At 60.7% G+C, this 26,337-nt stretch overlaps 1 protein-coding gene across 5 annotated transcripts in view; it reads right to left on the bottom strand.

The window, feature by feature from the left end:
• Positions 1 to 25,937, bottom strand: part of BCAR1 (BCAR1 scaffold protein, Cas family member) — a 37,355-nt gene extending 11,418 nt beyond the window's left edge. Inside the window, exons 1-2 of one of the 5 annotated variants that reach the window (XM_069456568.1) lie at positions 25,847 to 25,937; positions 1,597 to 2,229 (exon numbers count right to left, since the gene is read on the bottom strand). In XM_069456568.1, coding sequence (XP_069312669.1) covers positions 1,597 to 2,229; positions 25,847 to 25,915 — 702 coding nt within the window. In that variant the 5' untranslated portion in view covers positions 25,916 to 25,937. Of the gene's footprint in view, positions 1 to 1,596; positions 2,230 to 10,727; positions 10,744 to 11,198; positions 11,359 to 23,693; positions 23,880 to 25,846 lie in introns of those variants that run through there. The other 4 variants (XM_069456567.1, XM_069456570.1, XM_069456571.1 and 1 more) reach the window with 4 other exon arrangements.
• Between the last annotated feature and the right edge of the window lie 400 nt (positions 25,938 to 26,337).

The raw sequence follows: 26,337 nt of genomic DNA on the forward strand, positions 1-26,337 counted from the left end.
GACCTGGCCGACTACCAGGGCTCCCTGGGGCGGTGTGGGACAGGTTTCTCGGGTCCTCTGGGTGAGCTGCAGGGGAGGAGCAGGCGTGGAGGAGGTGGGGAGCTGGGCATGGTGGCTCAGCCTCCAGGTCTTCCAGGCCTAGGAAACTCCACTCCCCAACTCCTGGGGGGCTTCGAACCGGGAGAACAGGCCAACCAAAGGTGCGCAGAGGTCGCTCCTGACTCAGCCCAAAGCAGCCGGCAGGCCCTGCCTCCCCGCTCCGTCCTGCCTCCTTCCCACGGGTGGGCATGGGGGTGCGTGCGGGGCAGGCAGGCCTCTGTGCAGCTCAGGCTGCTGGGCTCAGAGCCTGCGGCCAGAGGTCTTGTCCCTCGGCCCAGAGTCCAGTCGGCAACAGGCCATGTGGGCCTTGAGCCCGAGTCTCTCCAGGGCGACCCTGTCCTAGCAATCCCGTAGGTGGTGTCCCCCATGGTCCAGGAGTCATGAACAGGTCACTCTGCAGGCACCCACTGGCCCACTAACAGGCCCCAGAGTGGAGAAGGGCTGAGATGTGGAGCCTGGCATGGCTGAAGTGTGTCCAACCCATCCAGGGGCTGGCCAGCAGCTGCGGAGGGTCCTCCAGAAGCCCTCTGTCCCTTCGTCCTTAGGACAGAGTCTCGGTTAGTGAGACATGAGACAGGTGGCCACGGGGAAAAGGCTCCTGTTCCCAGCATCCCTTGCAGCTAGGTGGACCACAGACTCAAGTTCTGGCCCAAGGAGGTAAGTGGAAGGATCATCAGAGAGAGCACATCCTCTTTTGTCCCTCCCTTCCCTACTGGCCAGAGAGGACGCCAGAGCTCTGGCAGCAACCGCCCTGCCCCGTGAGATGCAGGACCACGCTGAGGACGGCAGGGCACCTAACAGCTGTGGAGGTGTCCGTCTGTCCTGGCTTCTCCCCTCCAGACCTGGCTTATGTGGGAAAGAAAGAAACGCCTGGTGTTCCACCCACTCTCACCTAACCAACACGCTGCCCTCCACGCTTGATTTCTCCCCTTCCAGTGCTGCCCCAGGCCCCATGCCCTCCTCTTCCTGGACTCGCTGTCTCAGTCTTGACCTCTCCACACTCCGCCATGTCCTCCACTCAGGATCACAATGAGTTCACTAAGATGTGGATCTGGGCAGGTCGCTCCTACTCAACACCCTCCACCATCGGGCAGCATCCGGCCCTTCAGTGGGCACTGGGCCCCTGAGATCTGCCCCAGCCTGCTGCTCTGGCCTTGTGTGCCAAGCCCTGCCTGCCCACCTGGAATGCAGGACACTTGTCCACATCTCCCGGCCTTTGCAGGCTGCTTCCTCTGCGGTAACACGTGCCCACACTGGTCAGCTTGTCCAAGGCCAGCTCAATGTCTCTACTCTGGACTGCCATAGCCTGGTGACGCCCATCTTCACAAGACAAATGAAAGCTTTCCCCAAATACCTATCACCTCGAGCCCAGACCAAATGCATATCTGCTGCCGGGATGCCAGCAACCCTGAGGGAGGTTGGGCCCTGCTGCGCCCAGAAACTAGGGTCTGGGCTAAACCCACGGCGGGCTGCGTGGCGGTGCCAGGCTGACCTTACCTTTGCTGGGGTCTTCGTCCCCTCCCAGCTGCGTGTGTCCATGGACAGGGGCACCTGGTAGATGTCATGCCCTATCCCAGCAGAAGGTGGCACCTGGTAAATGTCCTGGGCAGGACTTCCAGGTCCTGGTGGCACCTGGTAAAGGTCTGCGGCTGGGCTGGGAAACGGGTGATGGGGCGTCTGCTTCGAAAACGTGGACGTCTGCTTGGCCGGGGGTGACTGGAACTGAGGGTTGGGTCCAGGGGCTTGGTAGAGGCCTTGCTGAGCCTTGCTGGGGGTGGGCACCAGGTAGACGCTGTCAGGTTGGGGCTGGTAGGCGGCAGGGAGCATGGGCGTGTACTGGGAGGCTGGGGGCACAGCAGCATGGAGGCCCTGCGCGAGGCCGGGCTGGGGTTGGGCCGGGGCGGTGGGTGGGCTGGGGCCAGGCCCTGCTGGCTTCTTGTCGTACATGCCCACCAGGATCTTGAGGCGGTTCCCTGGCACGATGCCTTGGCGCCCATGCAGTGAGCAAAGCCACCAGCCGTCCAGGCCCTGCGTGTCCCGCTCCAGCACTGTCATGATGTCGCCCTTGCGGAAGGAAAGCTCATCTGGGGACTCGGCCACGTTGTCATAGAGGGCTTTGGCCAGCACGTTCTGGGGAGAGAGGACACAGGTAGGCATGAGGGCAGGAGGACGGGCATGAGGGCAGGAGGACGGGCATGGGCTCCTGGGGGCTCATCTGGCTCCCACACCCTCCAGGACCTGGCACCGTCTGGCTTTGGCACTGGGAAAGGGGTTCAGTCGGGTTTGGTGAGATCACAGTACCTCTGTCCCCACTGTCCACCCCCCCCAGCAGAAAGGCCCAGCTGATCCCCCCAACTGCAGCCACCAGCAACACTCTAGCGATGATATTCAAGACACTCCTAAACCCCTCCTGAGGCCACACCACCTCTAAGACCAACGGCAGGGAGAGCAGCAGAGTGACAAGAAGGTTAAAAGAAATAGCAAATGATTATCTCAGGAGATGCAAGAAAATAATTTGACAAAAATGACAGCTTCTTAGGATAAAAATACTGGGAAAAAAAAAGACAAAGGACTTTCTTAACTTAAAAGTCCATCTATCAAAAATCTACCAAAATATCTATAATTAATGAAGAAACTTCAAACACCTCCCCTGAGGCTGGGGAGAAAACAGGAGGCTCACTCCCTGCTCCCGGTCCTGCTGCCGTCAGCAAATCCCACCAGAGCAGGGCTACTGCTCCACGGGGCCCAGGACCTACACAGCCTGAGCAGAGCCTGGAGGAGGCCGTGGGATTAGAGGCAGGAGGACCACAGCTCGGGCAGGCCCAGAGCCTCACTAGGGACACAGCCTGGGCAGGGAGGCCCTGCAGTCCTCACCCCTGCTGCTCACCTTGCCCAGGTGCCAGGCTCAGCCTGAGCCCAGAGATATCACAGAGGGTACCCAGCTCCAGGGTGCTGGTCAGTTCCAGCAGAGCAGGCATGAGGGAGGCACCGAGGAGAGACAAGGCCAGGGCTTCCGCAGCCCCTCCTAGGGCAGCAGAGGGGTGTCTGGGTTCAGCAGGGGCCCCAGGCCTCACACACAGGGAAGCCAGGTCTGCTGGGCTGGGGACCCCTCTGGGCTCCAGCCGCCCCCCAGCCTGGCCTCAGCTCTGGCTGCCCTGCAGGGTCCCTCCTCGGCGTCTGAAGACACACAGCCTGGTCTAGACCGACTCAAAAATGGGACCTGGGTTCTAGCCTGAGTCCTGTCTCTGGACTCCATCTCCAAGGAGTCAAATGAGATTCCAGGCGGAAGGAAGGGCCATGCCCCCTCTGGCAGAAGCAGGAAGTGGGAGCCTGGGCCCTGGGGCAGAAAGAAGTGCAGGGTAAGGCCCACCCCCCTCCCTCCACCCCAGCAGCTGGAGCTGGGAAGTGCCCCTCTGAGCTCCGCCTCCCAGGCCAGCACACTGAAGGTGGGAAGAGGATGCTGGCACAAGGGGAGAGGTCCAGGCAGGCAGTGGGTGCTCAGGGTCCCAGGAGCAGACGTTCAGACCCAGCCACTCGTGTGTCCAGGGAACCACCAGCCAGGAGCCCACTTCTCCAGAGTAGCTCAGAGCCCACAGCCCCAGAAAGGGCCAGAGGCCAGAGCCGTGGGAGCCAGGAGGGGCAAGGCCAAAGGGAGAGAGCAGCCCACATGGGCAGCTGGGGGAGGGCAGTGCCTGGTGCGGGGGTGGGGAGCTCACCTCAGTACCAAGGTGAACATCAAGGGCAAAGGCCCTTGGAATTGCTACAGTTATCGCAGCACCATCCACACCACGATTACAACAGAATTTAAAATGCACTGAAGCATAAATGATGCTTCAATTAAACATCATGAGAAATTTTTAAATGGGGAGAGGGTCAGAATAGCACCGGCATGTTGAGACAATAGAGGATACTTTCTCTTCCTGTTTTTCAGAACTTTTCAATTTGTATTTAATGAGTATTTCTTGCTTTGGGGCTGAAAAAATACACATCCTGAAAAAGCAAACAGTGAACTACCTCCTAGGCTCCGAGGCAGGATGGGACAGGCAGCCTCAACCGGTCCAGAGGCCAGAGCCCCACAGAGGAGCCGGCAGGGGCGGGGGCTGCCCCGCAGCCCACCCTGGGCTCACGGCCCCCCTCCCCAGGCTTCCAGCCAGAGATGCAAGTTTTCCAAATATGGTCTGCAGCCGGCCTCCGGGAATCGCATCCCATCAGGGGGCGGGACACCGGCCACCCTCCCCCAGTGACCCCACAGAACACAGAGCTGCCCTGCCGGGTCCCCCTAGCCCCTGCCCTGGTGACCACAGGAAGTGCCAGCAGAGTGAGTCACAGGAAAATTCCCCTCCAGCGGAGTCAGAAGGGATGGGGGTGTGGACAGAGGGGACTGCCCCAAAGGCCCCTCACCTTAGGAGGGCAGCCCAGTGAAGGCTGGCAGAGAGGCCCCACCAGACAGGGCAGGGCACTCGGGGTCTGGTGAAGGCAAGGCTGGCGGGGAGGAGAGAGGGGAGGTCTGGCCTAGGTGAGCCAGCGGCCAGCCTCAGGCCTCCCAGGATGGCCAGTCCCCACCGCTCACAGCATGAGCTCACTGAAGTTTGCAACTTAGTCTGGGGCAGCGGAGCCAGGCTTGGGCTGGGCACGTGGCACCAGGCGCCTGGCACCAGGAGCTCTCCCGCCTGCGTCAGCTGGCATGGCCCCACCCATAGTCCCCAAGGCAGCTCGTCCCCCACCCAGCCTGAGTCCTGGGCACTGCTGGTGCCCAACAGACCACTCTAGCTGGCCAAGCACCCACCTCTCTGGGCCTCTCTGCCTCCCCAGCTGCTGCCCAGGGACATACTACTCCTTTCTTTTCTCTCAGTCACTCAGCAGCAGCTAAGAACCAGCCCTGGGGCTCAGCTTCCCTCTCACTGCTATGTGACCTCGGGCAAGTCCTTTAGCCTCTCTGAGCCTGCAGATCCTCTCCACTGAGATGACAGCCTTGGCTTCATAGGATTATTCTTTTGCTTAACAAAAGATTCGCCTGGCTCCTGCTCTAGGCCAGGCACTTGGCCAGGCTCCATGAAGAAGGCCCCTGTCCTCGTGGGGTTCACTGTGAAGTGGGGAAGAAAGACAGTTTGCTATGATGGGGAAAAAGTGGGGTGCAAAAAATAATGTGGGACAAGGCCTCTACACATAGGGCTGGAGATGGCCTCCCCAAGGAAGTGACATTTCAGACAACTCATGCCAGGGAAGAGCATGGGGCCAGAGAAAGGGCACTACCCGAGGTGCGAGAGTAGGGGAGGGGGTGGAGGGGAGACAGGTCGTGACCCTGGAGTGGCAGACAGGCAGGGGATGGTAGCACTGCAGACACCAAGGGATGAAGCAGCAATAACTCAATAAATGTCATCCAAACAGCAGCTTCTCGTGGCCAGATAAGCCCAGACCAGCCAACGCCCACACCACCCCAAGCATTCCTGCTCTGGACATGCTCCCAGGCCCTCCAGTCACCTCTCCCGGAATCCTGCGTTGTGCCCAAGCTGGAGGAGAGGCCAGACTCCCCAAACCTGCTATCCTGGCCTCCTAACTGCTGGGCCCAGGCATATGACCCATCTGGGCCAATTAGGGGTTCCCGTCTCAAGCTCTCGAGGGGCACAACTGACCTTGGAGGGGTGCACAGCCAGGGCACTGCCAGTCCAGGTGGATGCCATCGGCCATCTGTTCCAAGGCACAACGGAGGATGTTGCCTAACTTGCCCAGAGTCTCTGGCCACCTCACTTCTGCCTCTAGGAACCCTCCTGCTGCGTCCTACTCCTCCTTCAAGACACGCTAGGAAAGCATGTCTTGCAGTGTCATCTCCCCTTACCATCCCCCGCCACCAGCTTGCACCTTCAGGCAGGCTCCGTGTCCCTCCTGGGGCTCCCACGCCCCTTGCTCTCACCTGCCACTGCTGACCAACATGTCTCGTTACTGCCCAGTTCATGCCCCGAATGGGAGGGAGAAGTCTATCTCCTTTAGCGTGGTGCCTCCGAGCACGCGCATCAGGCCTTGCACAGGATGCCCATCCAGCGAGCATCACTGAGTGTGAGGGGCTGAGAAAGAAGCCCTGGGTGAGAAAGGCCAGGTCATACCCTGGGAGCCCCCGTCCTGCCTGGTGAGCAGCTCGGCCACACAGAGGGACCCAGGAAGACCCTCTGGGGTTCGCTCATCCAGGAGGGCGGGGGCAGAGAAGGCGGCCAGCCTGATGCCAGCACGCCCCAGCCAGGCCCATGCAGAACAACATCCTGGTTGTTGCACATGGGAGCTGCCAGGGCTGCCCCACAGGCCTGCCTGGCTCTGAGAATGGCCCTCATTGTGTCCCTGGGCCTGTCTGGGTGCCAGACCCACCCAGACCGGGTGGACCCTCAGAATCAGAGCAGCTGGGGCCTTGGCTGCAGGCAGACACACGTCAGGGAGAACTGCAGCCGTTTGATGGGTGTTCAGGTCACCTTCTCGGCTCCACTAGGGGAGCCCTGGACGTGGGTATCCCCAAACTCTGACCCTGGGGGAAGGTGCAAGCTGGTGGCTGGCGGGTGGTGAGGGGAGATGACACTGCAACGCTCCCTCTCTGAGGAGCTTTCGCTGGTTGCCTCAACGGAAGCTCCCACGAGTTCCTTAGGAGCAGGGCCCAGCCAGGCCAATGGCAGAGGACACTGAAGGCGTCCCTGCTGACCAATGACCCCTTTGCCAGGCCTGGCTCCACGTCTGGCCTGAGCTCTTTCAAACAGCAAATGTGCTCTCAGCATCCACAAGCCAGCCCACAGTGGGACTCCTGATCTCTGCCCAAGTCCCTGGGGCAGGGGGAGAGACATGGAAAAGGGGAACAGCGACATGCTGGTCACTAGATTTATAATGCTAACAAGCGTGGCACAGTCATGCCCCACCAGATGCAGAGTTCTTTTGTGCACAGCCATCAGCTCACTGACCCTCAAAACGACCCTGTGAGACACTGTGATTCCCTCCACCTTACAGATGGGGAAACTGAGGCTGGGAATAATTACCTTACCTGCCCAGGGTCCACATCAGGGGCAGAAGGGGCAGACCAGGGCTCTGAGACAAAGTGGAGCTAGTGGCTCCTGGGTGATGCTGAGGTTCATGGAAGCCAGGGTGGAAATTCCACAGGCCTTTCCTGCCCTCCTTGCCCCAGCCCCAACACACAGCCTTACACAGCAGGCGCTTGGCAAACACTGGCTCCCTTCATACCCAGAATGTGGGCCAAGTTTATTTCTGGGGTATTCTGTTTGCTTGTCCCAAAGAGCCCCTGGTGGCCAATGGATGCAGGCCCAGAGAGTGTGTGCCCGACTGGCAATCTGACCGGCCAGCCCTCCTCACTCAGGCCCGGCGATGCACCTGAAGGAGCGAGACCACAGACCTGGGGCTAGGGTCCTGGCTGTCCCACCTTGCCCTGCCCCCAGGCTCTGAGGGACTGCACCTCTTCCTTTCCCTCTCAGAATGTCCCCACTGCCCCACTCCGGGTGGAATTCTGGGATCAGCCAGCCGTAGAGGCATCTCCCTCTAATACTCCCATAGACAACCGAGTGCCCAGGGTCCGGCTCAAGTCCTTGGTGCTGGCAGAGAGCAAGAGTGTGGGTGGACCAAACGGCCTGTGTGCAGGCCTCACGTTCCACAGCTACCCCAAAGGGGGCACGGCTCTTGTCCCACCTGCCTCTCAAAGCATCACTGGTTCGCAGGTCCCCACGCTTGACACTCAGCTGCCACAGGAAGGTCTGCAGATTGAGGGGATAAAGAGCCACCTGTAATCCCCGCACTCTGGGAGGTTAAGGCGGATCTTGAGGCCAGGAGTTCAAGACCAGCCTGAGCAAGAGCAAGACCCCATCTCTACAAAAAATAGAAAAAATTAGCTAGGCATGGTGGTGCACGCCTGTAGTCCCACCTATTCAGGAGGCTGAGGCAGGAGGATCACTTTAGCCCAGGAGTGTGAGGTTGCAGTGAGCTATGATGATGCCACTGCACTCTAGCCCAGGTGACAGAACAAGACTCTGTCTCAAAAAAAAAAAGGGCTACCTTTTGGGTGGCCGCTGCCAAGGGCCCCCCTGCACAAGCACAGGGCCACAGCCTGGCCTTGGCCACAGCGGCAATAGCAGATGCCTTTGTGTCCAGGGCCAGCTATGGGCTGGAAGCATGTCCTTGCCCGCACTCCTACCAAGACACCCCAGACACTGTCCCTGAGAGGCTGGGCAGAGGAGCGGGCCCCGGAGGGCCCTCCTGCTGCAGGACATGGTGTCTGCAACTCCAAACACACCATGGATGGTGGGGACATGCTGGCAGACCCCGGGCCTGCACCCCTGACTACTCTCTGCTCCCCTTCCCTGGCCTTGGAACCTTGTAGGGAAGATTCACAGGATTCTCCAGTGGATCGACAAGTTCACTCTTGTGATTTGGGTCTCAGCAGGGAGCTTATTGTAAAGCTGACCCCTTATTTCAAGAACAGCACCACCCAGTACAGGGGCAAGAACCCAACCTCCAGCCCCAGCACTGTCATCACGGGGGCCCAGGGGCCAGAGGCAGAAGGGACACACCTTACAAGGCCTCGGTTTCTCCATGTTGACATCTAAAGCCCCCTGCAGCTCTGCCCCTCTCCAATCCTAAATGGTAACTTTCAGCAGCCCTTAACACAGCACTATCTGCCTGTGTGGGGAGAGGGGGACACGATATCCCAAAATGTGAGGTTCTCCAGCTTTGAAAAAAGTACCAAACCCCTGATTTGTGAGATGCACCAGTAGAGACTAGGCCCGAGGTGAGACCCTGCCTTTCCACCCTGACTCCGTCCATCCCAGGCCAGGACCTACAGGGCAGGGAGTTAGGGCAGCAGCACAGGGCAGAGCCAAGGCCTCTCCCCCTTGCTCAGAGAGCCAGAAAGGGCCGAATCGAGGGCAGAGCCCCAACCCTTGGAGGAAGACCACCCTGCAGCCCTTATCTGAGTGCCCTAAAGACCTAGAGAAAGAGAGGCTCTGGGGTGTCTTGTCCAGGGGTAACAAAGATCCCTATCACCTAATCCCGCTCCCCACATTTCAAGTCTGACTCCAATACTGCCTCTTCCAAGAAGCCTCCCAGGAGCACACCTCCCCTTCTGGTTGGTTCCGGCTGGCTGTGGGCTCCTGGGGGAAGGGGAGGGAGTTGTCCAGGTCCAGGAGAAATGGGCGGTGGGACCTCCTCAAAGAACAATGGATGCCAAGAGGGGGCCACAAAGGCACAGTCTTAGAGCCAGAGGGGCTCCTCCAAGTAGGCAGCCCCAGTAGAGCATGGCAGTCCCCCTAGGACCAGAGCTCCCCCAATCCCAGATGGGGAGCACATGTGGTGTAGTATACGGGGCCATGCTGGGAGACTAGGTTCTAGATCCAGTTCTGTGAGGACAACTGACTGTCCCTCTTTGTGCCTCAGTCTCCCCATCTGTATCATTCATAGAACAGGGGGAGAGCAGCTGTCCCAGGAGGCTCTCCTGTGCAGACGGGATGCCCTAGTGGCACTGCCCTTATTTCAATCCCTTGCCCACACCTGGGTACCAGCCCACAGTGCTCACGCTTGTGCTCAGAGTCTCCAGTCCTCCTCCCCCCAGCTGAAGGTGACTTTCCGGGCAGAACCTGGGACTGCCCTGCCCTGCCTCCACCCAGCTCCCACTGGGCTCCTTCTTTGCCCAGGGCCAGCGGGTAGTGGCAGCTAGTGCCAGAAAGGAGGGCCAGCTCCTCCCATAGCTCCTTTCCCCACAGGCTCCACCTGTGCCCAGCCCTGATCCCCCAGGCACCCCAACACCTAACAGGCCTGCCGGCCCCCACCATCCAGCTCTCCACCAGGGGAAAGGCATGGGCACAGGAGGGTGTGTGCCCCAGCAGAGGGCTGTGGGAAACAGCCCCTCACCTGGCCAAATTCAGCAAAGAAGAGATCGACCCACGGTTATTCTGAGGTGACTAAAGCTGCAGTAAGCCCGGGAGCGCCTCCCAAGTCAGATCCTTCCACACAGTGGGGCTGTGGGGAAAGAAACTAAGTGCCCCCAAGACGGATAGGGGAACCTTGTGGTTGGGAAAAGGAGCTGTTGCCCGAATCTGGAATTCACATCCCCAACATCCCCCAGGCCCTAACCCGCCTTTCCCGGGTCCCTGTTCCCCCAACCCCCCAGCCCTCAGCAAATCTCGGCTTCCCAGATTCCCAGGAGGAGCCCGGAGCTGCGGACATCGTAACAGCAGCCCCGCCCCTACCCTAGCTCTGCGGGCTGTCGCGGCCCGGGATCCCCCAACAGCGGATCCCAAGGCGCCCACGTCTACGCTGCAGAACTGGAGCCTAGCCTAGCCGCTTTCCTCGACTCTTCGCGTGCCAAGCAGCAAGGTCGCAGTGCAGCCCTGGACTCCCGCCGCCAGGATCCGGCTCCTACCGCCGCTTGGCAAGCGAGGCAGGTAAAGTCCGAGGAGCACCCGCCCCTGCTCCCGGAATCCAGCGCCGGTGGCCGGGTGAATCATTAACTGACCTCGGACTGGCCCTCCAGATGCGCCGACTACCCTCCGACGCACGTACTTGTTCGCCCGGACCTCAACCCCCATGCCTGGGAGTGGCGGGTAGTCCCCACTCCCAAACAGTCGGACCACCACCCCCGCCTGGAAGCTCACCGTCACGGCCTCCAGGGACCCCCATTCTTCCTCGCACCCGGGGAAACTGAGGCCCGGAGGCAGAGCGCAGAAGCCCAAGGTCACACAGCAGGCGGCAGCCGGCAGGAGGAGGCCAGGCCTCCCGCCAGCAACTTTCCCGGATCCAGGAACTTTCCTGCCCGCCAGCGGCCCCTGCGCCCGGCCCTTCCATCCGCCCCCAAGCTCCGGGAGCCTCCGCAGCCCTTGCCCAGCGCTCCCGGGACAGGGAGGAAGGAGGTCCCAAGACTGCGGATCCCCACCCGGACGCGCCCCCGCGGTGTCTTCACCGGCCGGCGGTTCCCAGGACCCGCAGGTCCAGCAGGAAATGCCACTCGCTTAACTCCTTCCCGCCCGGGCCCGCCCCGGGAGCCGGCAGGGCGGCTGCCTCGAAGCCGGTCCACGAAGCCCGTCCGGCCGCCGTGAGCAGACCCCGGGCGCGCCTGCCGCACTCACCAGGTAGTTCATGGTGTCCGGCCGGCCCGGGGCCCCGGCTCCCCGCGGGGACGCACACCGAGCTGCCCAGGCCCTGGGCCCTGGGGGCTCCGAGCGCGCCGCAGCCGCCCGGTCCCACTCGCGCCGCTCCGCCGTCGCCTCCGCAGCCCAGAGCCGGTCCCACTTAGCTCCGCCCGCCGCCGCCGCCGCTGCCCGGCCGGCCAAGCCCGGCTCCCGGCATGCCCGGCCGCGCGCGCCCATTGGCCGCTGCGGCTCCCCATGCAAATGAGTCGCCGGCGCGGGCGGCGCGGGAGCGCGCGGACAAGCGTCCGCCCAGTGGCACCGCCCCCCAGGCTTCAGGCCCCTGCCCAATGCCAGGCTCTAGCCTATGGCGCGGGATATCCCTTTTCCTCCAAAAGCATGTCCCCGCCTTCCTGCGCGGGTGAGCAGGCACCGGGCACCGAGGGCCTACGTAAACGCCTCCACTTCTGGGAAGACGACCCTGATTGCCCCCTCCTCCGGAGCACTGGGCACGCTGCACCCGCCCCACCACGGGCCCAAGTCGACTTTTGTCTTCCCCGCCCACCAGCCCCAGGGCATTTAACGCACGTCAGTCTGGCCCTCGGACTCAGATCTGAATCTAAAGGGAAACGGGAGGGGGCGTGTCCCAGCCTACGGAAAAATAATGGACGGGCCTATCGTTTGAGGGCCCCAGGAAATGAAGACTCAAAGCAGGAAGGCTGGCAAGCTTCAGCTTTACACATGCAGCACCTCCCCTTCCCATGCGGTTCACTGGCTTTTGGGGACTCCAGCTGGTCTGCCTCTCCCCCGACCCATTCCTAAGTCCGCGGCGTCCAGGCCTAAAACCTATGCCCAGTACCCTCCTGAGTCCTGCTCCATCTTGTCTGTCTCAGCGACACGGGGGAGGGGCGGGAATGAGGGAAAGAGAAGGAAGAACCACTGCAGTGAAAGGGAGTAGAGCCATCCCTGGCCCTGAGTATCCCCCTTGCTAGGCTGCAGGTCAGTGACTGTCACCTCATGCAGCAGAACCAGGGTGCCAACGTCCCTGAGCACTCTGCAGGGAGATCTAGAATGGAAATTGCCCTGGACCAGACAGGATCCCCGGTCAACAATCCTGGGCTATGGCTGAGCACAACGATGCTATCGGACAGTTCACGGTGCCCGGGAAGCAGTGAGGGAGACCCGGCTTCCCCCAGCAGAGAATTCTCAGGCATGGCCCGTAAAATGCACACAAGCCCAAGGGGCTCCTACAGCTGCCCCTCTGCCTGACAGCTGGGGCTCAGCTGACTCAGACCCTGGCCAGATGTGCCTCCCTGGGCAGGCCCTCTCCCTCTCTGGACTCTTTTCTCAAAATGAAGATCCTGTGGAAAACTTTTTAAAAGAAAAACAGATTCCTTGGCTCACACCTATAATCTCAGCGTTTTGGGAGGCCAAGGCGGGAGGACGGCTTGAGCCCACAATTTTGAGGTTACAGTGAGCTATGATGGCACCACTGTACTCCACCCTCTCTCTAAAAACAAAAAACAAAACAAACAACAACAAAAAAACAGATTCCTAGGTCCCACCCTCCAGAAGAACCAGACATCTGCATTTCCCCAAGCTTCTGAGCTCCTGGCTTGGGAACCACTGGTCAGAACTCAGCATGTGTGTGAGGAAGGAGCAGTGTGACAGGACACTGTAGCCCAAAGTTCTCGAGAGGAAGAAGGCAACTAACCAACACCCTGTGCCCTCCCCAAGGCTTGCCCCACTGGTTGCCCTCCCAACAGCCCACTTCTCCACAGAAGAGGAGCTAGCTCTCAAGGCAACATGGCCTGGGACATTCCCTCCTGCTTGTTTCCAAGAGCTGTGTCCCCAGTCCTTCCTACACCCCGACTCTGTCCAGCCACTAACTCCTCAGCCTGGCTGGCACCCCATGTTCCCAGGGAGCAGGTCTGAACCAGCTGGACCATGCATGACTGGCTGGCTGTGCTGGGAGCCGAAGGAGTCCTCAGGTTGTCCCTGGGTCCTCACTGTTTTGGGAATGGCTGGCACCAGGCATCAAAGCCAGGCAGTGCCCAGCAGGTAGGAGGTTTCTGCAGGGACAGTTAGGGACACAAAAGGTCTAGCCCTCCAGGGAGATGGCCCCTGCTCCATTGTAGCTGGCCGGAGGGGAGTGTGGGTGAGGAAGAGAGGACAGGCTGGATGGAGTCTTGGGGAATGGGAGTGGGATTAGAGCTGCACTGGGGGTGGGACTGCTGGTGTGGGCAGGGAGGCGGGGGAAGGGGAACACGGCTCAGGCACAGGCATTTCAAAAATTTGCTTCTTTTCCACTTAAACTCCCTTCCCCCCAAGCCTGTGCCTCCCAGAATGGCATTTCCGCTCTGGAAACAGGCCCCAGGATCTACACCCCACTGTGCTGGAGAGGGCATGGCCGGGGGTTGCGGAGAAATGCCCCCTCCCAGGCTGGTGTGCGGGGAAGGAGTGCCCGCTGGGCAAGCTCTGGCTGGGGTATATGAGGGGCAGAACCTCACCGCCAGTCCAGCCTCCCTGGCCCTACTGCCAAGGCCAACAACAGGGATGCAACCCCAGGTACCCTGCACAGCCTCCTTGCGCTGCACGCTTATTTCACACCCACAGAAATCCCGCAAAACAGGCTTCACCATTAGCCCCATTTTATGGATGAAGAGACTTAGGCCCAGTTTACTGGCCCTTGGCCCATTCCACACACTCCAGGCACAGAAGGGACAGAGCTGGTGGCCAGGGAAGGGATGGTGGGGCTGCTAGACCTCAGCCCACCCTGACTACTCTGCAGCAGGAAGGGAATCTATGGACAGTAGGAAGCCAAAGACCCCTGACACACTCAGACTCCAAAAGGACAAGCAGCTGGGACAGAAGCACCTCCACGACAACTGAGCTCAGCACTGGGGCCCAGCGCCACCCACCCATGAAGCTCAGCTCTGCTGGTGAGGAGGGGTCTGCTAAATCTTTGTTAATTGGGTGGGACCTCAGAGGTAGCCCGGGTGGGAAGAGCAGGCCAGAGTGAGGAAACCTGAGGCTGCCCTAGTCTCAGGAACAGGGGTGGTTAAGACACACACACACACACACACACACACACACACAAACAGCAGGACTGGCAGAAAGGAGAGGGGCCAGGGTGACTAGGAGCTGGGAGAGGGCGCTGCAATCTATGGAGACAGCAGCAGGTGTACAGCCCAGGCGCCAACACGGTTCTCTTCTGACCCCTGTCAGTCGTCTCAGGAGTGGCCTGGCACCTCCAGCCAGGCCGAAGATGAGCTCACAGGCTGTTTGTGCAGGGAACGGGGAGGGCCCTGCACCTGGGGTCACTGAAGTGTCTCCTGGGGGTGGGCTGCTTAGACGGGACCCTAAGTGGGGAGAATGGGCGGGGACAGGATTCCTGCATTCTGGGCTTTCTGAGGTCTTAGCCTTCAGCACAGACCCACTGCACTAAAGAACGCTTCTCGCCTGATGCTTAATGATGTCTATCGCGGCATTTGTAACAGCAAAAGCGGGCAGGGGAGGCATAGCGTAAATGTCAACTCTAGGGGACTGGTCAGACAACCACAGCGCCTCAGTGGAACACTGTGCAACTACTAAGATTGCCACCTCCAAGACCAAAATAACGCAGGAAAATGCTTATGACAAAGTGACACGAAAAGAGCAGGTTAAAAATGGCCTGCGGGACTTGACGGCATACAGCCCCTTCCCCTCCCGAAGCCTCAGCTTCCCACAGCAGAGGGAAGGCGGGCTGGATGGGTCAGCTGATGGCCGGCTCTGGGAGCAGCAGGAGAGGATTTCCTGAGGCCGGAGGTGAGCGCTGCCAACCCCAGGGACAGGAAGAAGCCATGCTCTGGAGGGCCATGGGGAGTTGATGCCTTCCCCCTGGGCTGGCCACTTCTGGTGCCAAGCTCAAAACCTGGGCAAGGGTATAGGGACCCTTATGCATGGCACAGAGGTGAGCCCGGATGTGCACAGACTGGACACCCCACACATCTGACATCAGTCAGTCTCACTGCTGCCCTGGGGACCAGGATGGAACTACAGCTACCCAGAGGCTCAGAGAGGGCGGCGCTTCACTCAGGTCACATGGCCAGAAACTGGCAGAGCTCACAACCCCCCGCCCACCAACTGGGTGTGTGCCCACTGAAAAGCACCCCAGGTGACCCCAGACAGAGCAGAGTGTGCACTGTTAGGGCGGGTGTTGGAGCTCTTGTGTGGAGTGACCAGTGAGGCGGTCCGTTGTCATTACAGCAGTGACTCTGACTGTGGGAAGGTGGGAGACCCTAAGCCTGGAGCCAAATCCCTGCTCAGCAGGCTGTCCCCTTTAGCATGACCCCAGGCCAGTCCCCAGAGACCTGGGGGCCAGGGCGGGACTCCTAGGTGTGCAGGGTTGGGTGGAGCTGCCAGGTTTGTGGGGGACATAGTCCAGGGGTACGGGGTGCCTCCTGCCTCCAGATCCAGGCCGGGATCCCAGCAAACCCAGGGCCTTCCCACCTGCTCCCCTCAACCACTGTGAGGCACAGACCTGGAAGAGGAAGCACAACTCTCCTAATTACCTTCACTTATCTCCTGCTTTTCTAATTTGAAAATTAAAGAGCAGCAGAGGCAGTGGGGTGCCTACCTCAGAGAGTGGCTCTGCCCACAGTAGCTGAGGCTGGAGTAGTCAGCAGGGCTAGGCCCTGGAGTGCTGCTCAGAGCTCTCTGCCCCAGCCCAGGGTGCTGGCCGTGGTGGCCTGAGTCCCCCTTTCTCTTCTGCACCCTCCTCTCCCACCTCCCATCTCCCTCTGAGAACTACCCTCTCCGCTCCCATCCCTCTCCCCTCTCATCAGGGGCCTCCTTGGGTGCTGGCTGGCAGGTGCAGACTTGGACCAATAGCCAGCTGTGTGTGCGTGTGTGCATGTGCGTGTGTGTGTGTGTGTGTGTGAGAGAGAGAGAGAGAGAGAGAGATGAGGAGGCTGGGCCTTGTGCACTTTGTCCTCCCTGCAGACCTGGGATCCCACTCCTACATCCTTGCCCCTCAACACGGCCTGGGTGGGGAAGGGCCCTGGGGGACGGTGGGTGGGGAAGACGGGGCTCAGTCTGCAAAGGGGACGTGGGGATAAAGGGCAAGTCCCTGTCCCCAGAGAGCGAGCTCAGCTGCTGGTGGCTGCCCAGGTCTCTGATGGGCTGGGTGGGCAGGGACAAGGGTGTGGTCAAGAGGCTGCCCCGGCCCGGCCATCTGCTCTTGCTCTCCCTGGCAACCAGCCCCAGCACATCAGGCAGAGATGATGACTTCACAAGCCATCTGCTGCCCACCCCTGGCCGCTTCCACCGAACACAGGTGCCCACACCCACAGATACCCACAAAGGAGCAGAGCAGTGTGGCCAGGCCACTCTGCTGGGGTTGGCAGGCCAGTGGCCAGCAGGGGCACAGGAGGGGACCCTGGGGCGCTGGGGTGGGAGTGCAGGAAAGACTGGTTCCAGAGAAGGCAGAGCAACAGCAGCCACTGGAAAATAATGTGTTTTCTCCCTCCTGGACAGTACCGTGGTGGGCAGGCGTCCCAGCCTGGGCCTGCAGCAGCCTACAGAGAAAGGCTCCTTTGCCCCAGGAGATCAGGCCCACGCCTGTGCCCAGGGTTAGCCTTCAAGGACAGGAGCAGGCAACATCAATGATTCCACACAACACTGATGGTTTCCCTGAGAGGTGCCAGTCACTGCACCTTTCAGAGTCTCAGAGGTGAGGCTCATCTGCCACCCCTACCCCCTGCCAGCAGCCCTGCCCATGCCCAGGGCCGTGAGACTATGGCACAGGCAGGCTGTCGCCCACAGGGCACCCTGATGCCCCACCTCCAGCAGCACACGCACCCCGTACCATCATGCACGCTCCCCTGGCCTGCCCCAGCTGCACAAGGACACCCCACTAAGCCCATCCCCAAGGAAACCCTCCCTGCTCTCCTCACCCCTGCACAGATACCCCCTCTCCAGGTGCCCTGGGCTTCCCCCACCTTCCCCAAAACCTTGTCTGAGACTCTGGGACAAACTCTTTCCTTGGAGCTCTGTTGCTCCAGATCCACCAGCCAACACTGGGGGGTGGGCAAGGGGCAGGGTTTCCCCTCAGGCCCCCCATGGAGGGAGAGGGGAGCAGCTGCTTATGGGGTCTGTCCCTGCACATGGTCATTCACTCACACACGCTGCCCCAGCACCTGCGCTAGGCTCTGCAGGATGCTGCTGCTGAAAAGGACAGTCCGTGTTGTCAGGGAACTTACACTCCGAGGCAGGGGGAAACACACGCCCGTCTGTGCAGGTAAGAAGCTGCAGGAGTGATGGGGACAGGGGCACACATGGGGGCGCCTCTCCAAGGAGGTGACATTTGAGCAGATGTGTGAATCTTTTGCTAAGGCTCATTATGCAGGAAAAAATAACAGTAAAGGTTTATAAAAATAGCGCAGGCGAGCCAGCTCCTTCCTTCAGAGTAAGAGCCGGGGCAGCTGCACGGAAGGCAGCACAGAAGCATTTTTGGGGAGCGGCCACAGGGAACTTACAAACAACCCCAACCCATCCTAGCTTCTTGAGAGGTGGGGTGTCCACTGGGCCTGGGGCTCCCAGAGTGGAAGCAGGAACAGCCAGGAGTGTCTGCTGGTGGGATGTCTTGGCACATGCACAGGGAAGAAGAGGAGGGAGCCGAGGAATCTGTCCGGGCTGGGGAGGAAAGAGGGATGTGGCTGCTCCGCTGCCTCCCCTCATGCCTCCCGGTCTCCTTAGGGCTCGCAGCCAGGACCTTGGAGTGACAGGGGCCGCGGCAGAAACACAGATGACTCAAAAGCCTAAGATGCTTGCCCTCCCAGGTCACTTGGGAAGAGAGAATTCAAACTCTGACACCCGGCGAGGGCTGTGCACGGGGAGGAGTGTGGCTATCCTACCTCCTGAGCAAGCATGGAACGTTGGCAGGGCTGGGATGTCGGGGCACAGACCTCTGGGCATGCCTCCAGGCACACGGGATTGGATATCAGGCTTTATAAAACACTGCACTAGGGTGTTAGGCCAATGATAACGCCAGTGTTCCAGTGCCCCAAAATACACAGCCCGCTAAAGCTTCAGCCAGAGATCCCTTGGCAAGGGCATGGATAAACAACGCCGGGGATATTCCTAAATGGAACACTCCTCGGCAACAACAAGAAAGAACAAACCGCTGATACACACTGCCAAGCTGCAAATGTCAACACTGCTACGGTGAATGAAAGAAGCAAGGTCCAAGAGAACCTACTTACTGTATGCTTCCCCTCACACCAAGTTCAAGAACAGGCGACGCTGAGCCGGCGTGACAGAAACACGAATGGTGCGTGAGGGCACGGGACTGTAAAGCAGCCTTGAGAACTTTCTGAGGTGGTGCAGACATTCATTACCTTGGTTTGACTGATGGTTACATGGTCCGTGTTAGCCAAAACTCATCCAACTGTACATTTAACATCTGTATCTTTCACGACATGTAAAATCTACTTCAATAAAAGAGTCTCAATTGGTAAAAAAAAATAAAGCACAGAAGAAAAAATACATGGCATTACGAACACCAAAAACAGGTGTTGCAGGCCTAAACCCACCATGTTACCCTTTTTGCCCTGCCTGACAGGGAGCTTAAGGTAAATCTGTATGCCTACTTAGTAGGCTTTCTGGAATAATTCCTCCTCCTTTCTCACACATTCCATAATTCTGGATCTTTTGATGATTCTAGATTCTTTGTGTCTCCCACTATAATCTGCTTCAAATCCTTCTTGGAACTTGGCAGGGCTTAAATAATAAATTAAAATTACTGAAAAGCTTCCTCGGCCCCTAATCCCCCTTAGAGAAGAGATTAACTTTAGAGCCGAAACTTGTGACCATCTCTCTCACCAGAGTGGGCATCCCTCCTCACCTCCACCGAGGTCCCCACCTGTCCTCAGCTCTTTTTCTTTTTCCCAAAGAGAGGGAGACAGTGCCCCAGCAAACAGTGACTCAGAGAAAGCCACAGAAACTGTGGGGTTTGAACACGATGTAACAAAAGCGAGCAGCTGCAATGAAGCCAAGGCCAAGGCCAAGGCTGGGGAGTGAAGTGAGCACAGGGAGGAAAGGGGACCGCAGCTGACCACAAGGCACAGCCGCGGGCCCAGTGGTGGGAAGTGGGGAGGTCTGCAGGAGCCACCTGCATCCCACACTCACCTCACAGCCTTGAGGCCCACCTGCCTCCCTGGTAGGCTCAAGCCCCCTCCCTTAAGGTGCCGTGATCCCCAGGGTGGGGACTGGGGGCTATCCAGCCCTCTGAGGGCCCTGCCTGCCCCTTGCTGGACCAGGCCGCCGCAGACCACGCCTGAGGAAGGGCCTGCACCCCTGCAGTGGCTCCCACTGCCTGCGATTCTGCCCACGCGATGGGCCAGCTAGTGGCCCCAGCAGAGGTCACTCTCGCAGTGGGGTGAGGACAAGGGACAGGGGTCCCACAGGCCACACCAGTGCAAGGGAGAAGCCAGGGTCATCCTACCACTAAGGCTTTGGTGGGAACCACATAGACCATAAAGAAAGGGCTGGAGGCAGACTGCGTGGGCCCCAGAGAATCCTGGGGGCAGAGGGCCCATCAGCCCGGGCCCAGCCCAGTGAGGCAGGGCTGGGAACCCCCTCCCCAAGCTGGCTGTGCATGAGCCAGGAGTGGGTCTTGGGGCACCACACCAGCCAACGATGGCAGGATAAAGACAATAATCTCTACAGCAGTAGCTGTGTCACTTACCAGCCCCTACTGGCAGCTTCACGCATCCCTCACCAATCGCTCACAAGACCCCCAAGAGCTCAGAGCTGTTAACATCCCCATGACACAGATGAGGAAACTGAGGCTCAGTGAGGTTCAGCAACTCACTCAGGCATAGCGCCAACACCAAAACCCCCTCCCCACCCTTAGCAGCCTCTCTGGGAACCCCTCTCAGCCCCCAGCACGGCTCTCAGGAGAGCGGGGAGAGGCCAGGCTCCGAATGGGGACCTGGCCCCTGCCTGCGGGGCCTCTACCATGGGGGCCACGCCCTCAGCTGCAGCAAAGAAGGGAGAAAGAGGAGCCAGGCAGCCACCGGTCCTGCCCCGAGGAAGCCTGACAGCAACCAAAGCACCCCCACCACTGCCAGCCATCACCCACGAGGCAGGAGGGCTTGCAGGGGTGCAGCAGGCTGCAGGGAGCAGGATCACTCCTACAGAGGGAGGGACAGCAGGGCCAGGGCCCTGCGGCAGGAGAGGGCGTGGCAGAGGCTGTGGAGACTGAGCTGAGGACTTCGGACTTGGACGTGGCCACTTCCCACTGTCCCCTCTGGAGCCTGTTCTACCAGGCGCCAGCCGTCTACTGCCTGGCTGCCCAGGCCAGCTGTGCACCCCAGGGCAGAAGCTCAAGGTTTCTTGGCCAGCTTTCCGATTCACGGTGCTGGCTGGCACAGAGCCAGGTACAGAGGGGGTCCCAGGATGGCTGGCAGAGGTTCAACCAGATGCCAAGCCTGATCCACTGATCTCCATCGAGCCCGGCGGGGGCTGGAGGGGCTGGATAGAGCCCACTGCCCAGCCTCGGGCAAGCTGCCTGGCCTCTCCGAGCCCGAGCTGCCTGGTCTGCCAGGGGCGCCGAAGGGGTTGCACAAGCTCACACGTGGGAAGCTACAAGCAGAGGGTCGGCCTCTCAGCAGCCTTGGCCTCTGCGGATGGCTCAGCAGGCTGCAGTCCCCACAATTAGAGGCCACGCAGGATGATGGTCATTTTATGGCTTTGGATCCTGCCAGTCTTGGTTCCCACCCTGCCTCTGCCTCGCCCTGGCCATCCAGCTCTGGCAAAACATAGGCCCTCCCTGTGCCTGTGAGGCCGAGCCCAGTGCCTGGCACGCAGGGCAGCATCTGTGCTCCCTGAAGGGACCCCTTCCTCAGTGAAGGAGCACAAGAGAGGCTGAAATGGCCACACCCATTTCAGAGACAGGAAATGAAAGGCAGAGACAGACAGCAGAAGGACTCTGCAAGTTGGAAGCTGGCCTCTCGCGTGACAGTGCCAGAGGCAGTAGCATCTTGCCACTCTTAACATGGACCCATGCCAACATCAGCTAGAGGTCTGAGGTGGGTGGCACAGCCGTTTTCCTTTCACATGTGTCCTGCCAGGTGAGGGAAGAGACAGGCGCAGGGCACTGGACAGCCATGCCCAAGAGGAAGGCAGATGTCAGAGAGCAAGCAGGTGAGTGTCCAAGGACCACCTGAGCAGAGGAAGCAGCACTGAGCAGGGAGCCAGGGACACCCTGGTACCTTCCCCTCCCTCGCTGGACCCCAGACCCCATGTGAGTCAAATGACAGGGTGACACCAGCCAACCCATGCTCAGATACTCAGGGAGTCACTCCCCACTCAACCTGGTCCACACAACCTTTTCTATCTGTTTTGAAGCATCTTGTAATTTCTGTGGGCCAAAGTGCCTGCGTCAGCCCCATCCAGGAAAAGACTGCCCAAATGAATGGGTGTGCTTAAAACCCAAATGCGTCCCTGAGCACCATGTGGGCAGTCACCACTCTGGGTTCCAGGAGCAGGGCTTGAGCAGGCGGCTGGGCCCCCTCAGCACATGAAAGCAATTTTCTGAACATTTCACAGCCGCTCCAAAAATGAACTCCTCCTGGCCCCACCTCCTCACACACTGCCCAAGGTCCTAGGAGAGAGCCAGGGTAATGTGACAGCCCAGCCACCCAAGGGGCAGACGGCGAGACCCCCACCTACCCCTGCAGAATTCCTGTGGGCTGTGGCTACAAGCGAGAGGGGGGAAGTGACTTGGATCCTGCCATGGGGTAGATGGACCAAGCAGACCTCCACAACAGGGCTGGTCTGTCCAAGTCCCACCCGGCCTGCCATCCCTCTTGTCACAGATGAGGCACAGAGCCAGGAAGGCTGCCCAAAGTCCCATAAGGCAAGGGGTCTGCGCGCCATCCTAGACCCCCAAGCCAAATCAAACAGGACCTCTCCTTAGAGACCTGTCCAGGCTCTGATGTGGCCAGGGTCTACTGCCCTGGAGACCCCGGCCCTCCAGCAAGCTCAGGTGGTCCACCTTGCCTCTCTGAGCAGTGCCCACAGGAGCAGGACTGGTCAGTCCCCTGATGACCCTGGGCCAGAGACAGCAGAGCTCTGCAGGAAGGCCGAGGAGGAGAGAAGTGCTGGCAGGCAGTTTCTGTCTCCTTTCTTTCTAAAGATGAGGCAATTACGCTCTGAACCAGAACAGACGGCGGGTGGGGGGGGTTCACATTAGCGTGGTCTGGAAGCCCTAATTTTTTCATCTGCAACTCTGCATTACCGCTTCTGGAGGCAGGCAGGAGCCGGGATCTTTAATTCCATAATAACAATGCTTTGCACTCACCCAGCATCTCCCCTTCAGTAATCTGCACACACTCTGTGGTAGTTAACGAAGGGGCCACTTGCCCTGCCAGGAAGCCCTGACCGTCTGCTTCACAGAAAGGATGGGGTCGCCCAGGTGAGGAGCAGTTCCAGAAACAAGGCCAGAGTGGACAGGCACTCTGGCCCACTGCCCCTTTGTGACAACCCTCTAACTCAGCAGAGAAACAATGGCTGGGTGGCCTCCAGCGTGCAGAAGGTCCCTTTTCTGGCAGGATGAGGGGTGTCCACCTCCCACCTCAGTCAGTCGATCTGTAAAGTGGGCCTGTGCCTGAGGCCTGGTCACCAAGGATAGCCAGGATCACTTGCCTTGCTCAAGAGGTGAGATCCAGATGCCCAGAGACGCCAGGGCCCTGGGTCTGCCCAAGCCTGCCAGCCCTGCCAAGAGGGGGTGTCAAGCAGAAGAGAAGCCCCCACAGCCAGGGGGGAAGGAGCTGCCAGTCAGGGCCCCGGGGATTCAGCGGAGGGAGGAAAACTTCCTGGGAAAGTGAGTACCCCAGCCATTCTGGGGTGGGCACCATTCCCACGAAATCAAGCTGTTCCAGGAAAGGGGTGTCTACGGGGACAGGCACAGACCCCGCCCCAAGCCTGGCCATACCGCGGAGGTCCCGGGAGCACAGCAGGGCAGCTACTCGAGGGGGTCTCCTGGGAGCCAGCACAGACCTCCCCAGCCCCGCACCCCGCCCAGCAGTCCTGGAAGGATTTCCCCAGGGAGCGTCAGAGACCCCTCCCCACCAGGCCCAGCCTTCCTAGTGTGGGGTCCTGGGGCACAGCATGGACTCCAGCCTGGCCCAGCTGTCCCCGGGGGTTGCCGGGGGCCGGGGGCGGGCAACAAAGACCCCTGCCGACCCAGCCATCTTGCGGGGCTCCCTGCGAGGACAGCACAGACCCCTTCTCCTGGAAGAGGATGGAAAGGCAGGGGCAGAGGCCGGCTTGGGGGACGCTCCCCCACCCTCCCCTCCCAGGCTCGACAAGGCCTGGGCGGAGCGACCCCCAGCCAGGGCGAGTCCCGGTCGGGGAGCCCCCGCGGCATCAGGCCTATAGCGGGCGGCTCGAGGTCGCAGGCCCGCCGGGGACACCAGCCCGGGGTCCCGGGCGGCGGTCAGTACTCACCGGCACAGACATCTTGGCCGCCGCTCCCGGGGCCCGGCGGGCAGCGGCGCGGCAGTCTGGGGGCTTGGGTCCGCCCGCGCCGCTCAGAGCCCCCGGCGCGGGGTCCCGGCGCTGTCGCGGCGGCCCGCGGGCTGGTGCGCGCTCCCGGCCGCCGGACGGTCCGGCCTCTCCAGCCGCGCCGCGCATGCGCCGCCCGCGCCGCCCTTCCCCCTCCCCCTCCCTTCTCCGCCGCCGGGGGGCCGCATTAAAGGCGAGGACCCTGGACCTCGGAGCTTTTCTGTCGGCCCAACGCGGCGAGGAGGCTTCGTGTCCACACCTTGCCCATCCTTCAAGGGCCACCTCCAGTCAGTCGCACCATGCTCTGTTCGCCCACCCGGGTGCCCCACCCCCACATTGCACATCCCTGGGTGCTGGGCGCCTGCCCCGTGGCCCTGGCCCAACTCCCAGTCCCCGTGTCCCGGCGCGGACGGGGGAGGGGCTCGGTCGGGCCGAAGGCCACGGCTGGCTGGCAGAGCAGGGTTCCTAGAATTGTTCTGCGGGCCCCCAGCCGAGGGGGAGCCTAGAGACCCCCAACACCCCACGCGGCGCTGCCAGGGCGCCTCTGCCCCCACCCCCAGGGAAGAGGAGCTCCCGACAGACTGGCTCATCTTCGGGTCACCCGACAGTGGGATCTGGACTGCTTCGAGGGAGGATCCCTTTTCCCTCCGGTCTCCCGGTGACCCCACAAACGGGCCCACCCACAGCCAGGCCGGCTGGGCCGAGGACCACCCCTTCAGATGCTGGCAGACGGGCATTCGCGGACCTGAGCCTTCCTTTCCCCAGATTAAACACCCTCAATTTCTTCAGCTGTTGACATGTGACATGGTGCCTAAACATGGTACCTGCAACCACTGGGCACATACATGTTTGTCCTGACCCCCCCCCCACCCCCTGCCAGGTAGACCTGGCTGCTGCTTCCAGGTTACATTTAATAGGCTGAGGCTCAGATCCCCCAGCTACCAAAAGGAAGAACCAGGGGTCTGACCACTCTGCTCTGCTGCCCAGGGAGGGTGAGTGAGCACCGAGACCAGGCTGGGTGGAGGCCAGGGCAGCGACCCTGGGGAGGAAAGACACAGCTGTTTCCATGAAGCTGATTGGCAGCAGCTCCAGCTCATAGGGGTACCTGGGGAGCCCCACCCCCTAGGAAATCTGTGTGTATGTGCATGTGCCTAGGGGACAGGCTCTTCTGCCTGACGGGTGTGCTGTGCCAGGAGGCCCACGGTGACAGGATGGAGGAAGCTGACACAGGCAGCAGGCTGGCTTCCCCGGAGGCCCACGTCTGGCCCCAGCTCTCCAGACCTCAAAACCCCATCAGCAGGTCATTTATTGGAGTTTGGAAGGCTCTTGGCCTTCTTCCTTCCAGGGGTGTCCCAAGGAGGGTCCTAACTAGCCACTGGCAATGACAGGAGTGTGAGATGTGTGAGAAAGGGGGCAATGGAGGCCTGCCACAGGCCCCAGGTCCCTGTCCTGACACTGATGAGGGGGTCCCCCCCCATGCCCCAATTGAGCAGGGTTGCCCCCTTCACCCCTCTAGTGGGGTTTCCAGTTGTGCACTTCAGTGTCCCAGCCCGGTGCTCAGCAAGGCGTTGGAGGGGGCAGGCAGGGCCACAGCCAGCAGCGGAGTCTGGACCGACAGCTGCCATCTCCTGAAAGGGCGCTCTGTGCATGTCTGGCACACAGCCCTGCCCGTGCCCACCCTCCAGCGTCCAGCTGGCACCGGGGCTCCTGAGCTGGGAGCAGCAGCTCAGCCTGGCGCCCGCCTCCCGGCCACACGCCCCACTGTCTCTCAGGCCCTGACGCCACCCAAGCACCCTCTGTCCCCTCCCCTCCTGGGGCAGGCTCCGCCTCCCCTCTGTCTCTCCCACTTTGGCGGCTCTGTCTTTTGGCCCACAGCTTCTGTCTCCTCTCCCATCTCCCCCATCTCTAGGTCCCTGGGCCAGAACGCGGTGGGCAGTAGAGGGAAAGACCCCTTCCACACCCCTGGGTGCAGGGAAGTGGGAACCTAGGGGAGGGGTGCCCCTGGGGCTGGGTCCTCTCAGCCCTTACTCAGGAAGGCGTCACTGACTCATCCCTTAGCACAGGGAGAGGGGCCCCTGGCTAGCACCTTCCCTTACTCCAAGGCCAGGATCCTTAGGGTGCGGGCTTGGAGGCAGCCAGGTGCCCCACAGGGCACTGAACGCCATTTCCAGACTGTACCAGGTGTCTGTAAAGGCGGCTCCTCCCTCACCCGCCCTGGCCAGCAAATGATCCCAGGATGACTCACTCAGTCCTGCAGGGAACGGCCTCTGGGCTCCTCGCGCCTGGCAGTTCAGACCAGAAGCAATAGCTGGGCTGCCTAAGCAGGCGCCAGCACCCCGAGAAGGTCCTTGAGGGCTGACCAGGGCCCTCACACCCATGGGCGCTGGCTCAGACTCCAGGGAGGCAGGGATCATTGTTGTTCCTGGCACTTGGAGGGAAAGGAATTTGGACATGGCCACAGGGTAAACCTGTGCAGAGACCAGCTTCAACCCAGCGCTCTCAACACCAAGCACTCTGTCCCCTGGGCCTTGCCATGTCTAGAGGGGCTGAGGGCTGGGAGGTGGCGCCTTCTCTCTCTGCCCACCTT

Source organism: Eulemur rufifrons, chromosome 23, assembly GCF_041146395.1.
Source record: "Eulemur rufifrons isolate Redbay chromosome 23, OSU_ERuf_1, whole genome shotgun sequence".
NCBI classification, from domain to species: domain Eukaryota; kingdom Metazoa; phylum Chordata; class Mammalia; order Primates; family Lemuridae; genus Eulemur; species Eulemur rufifrons.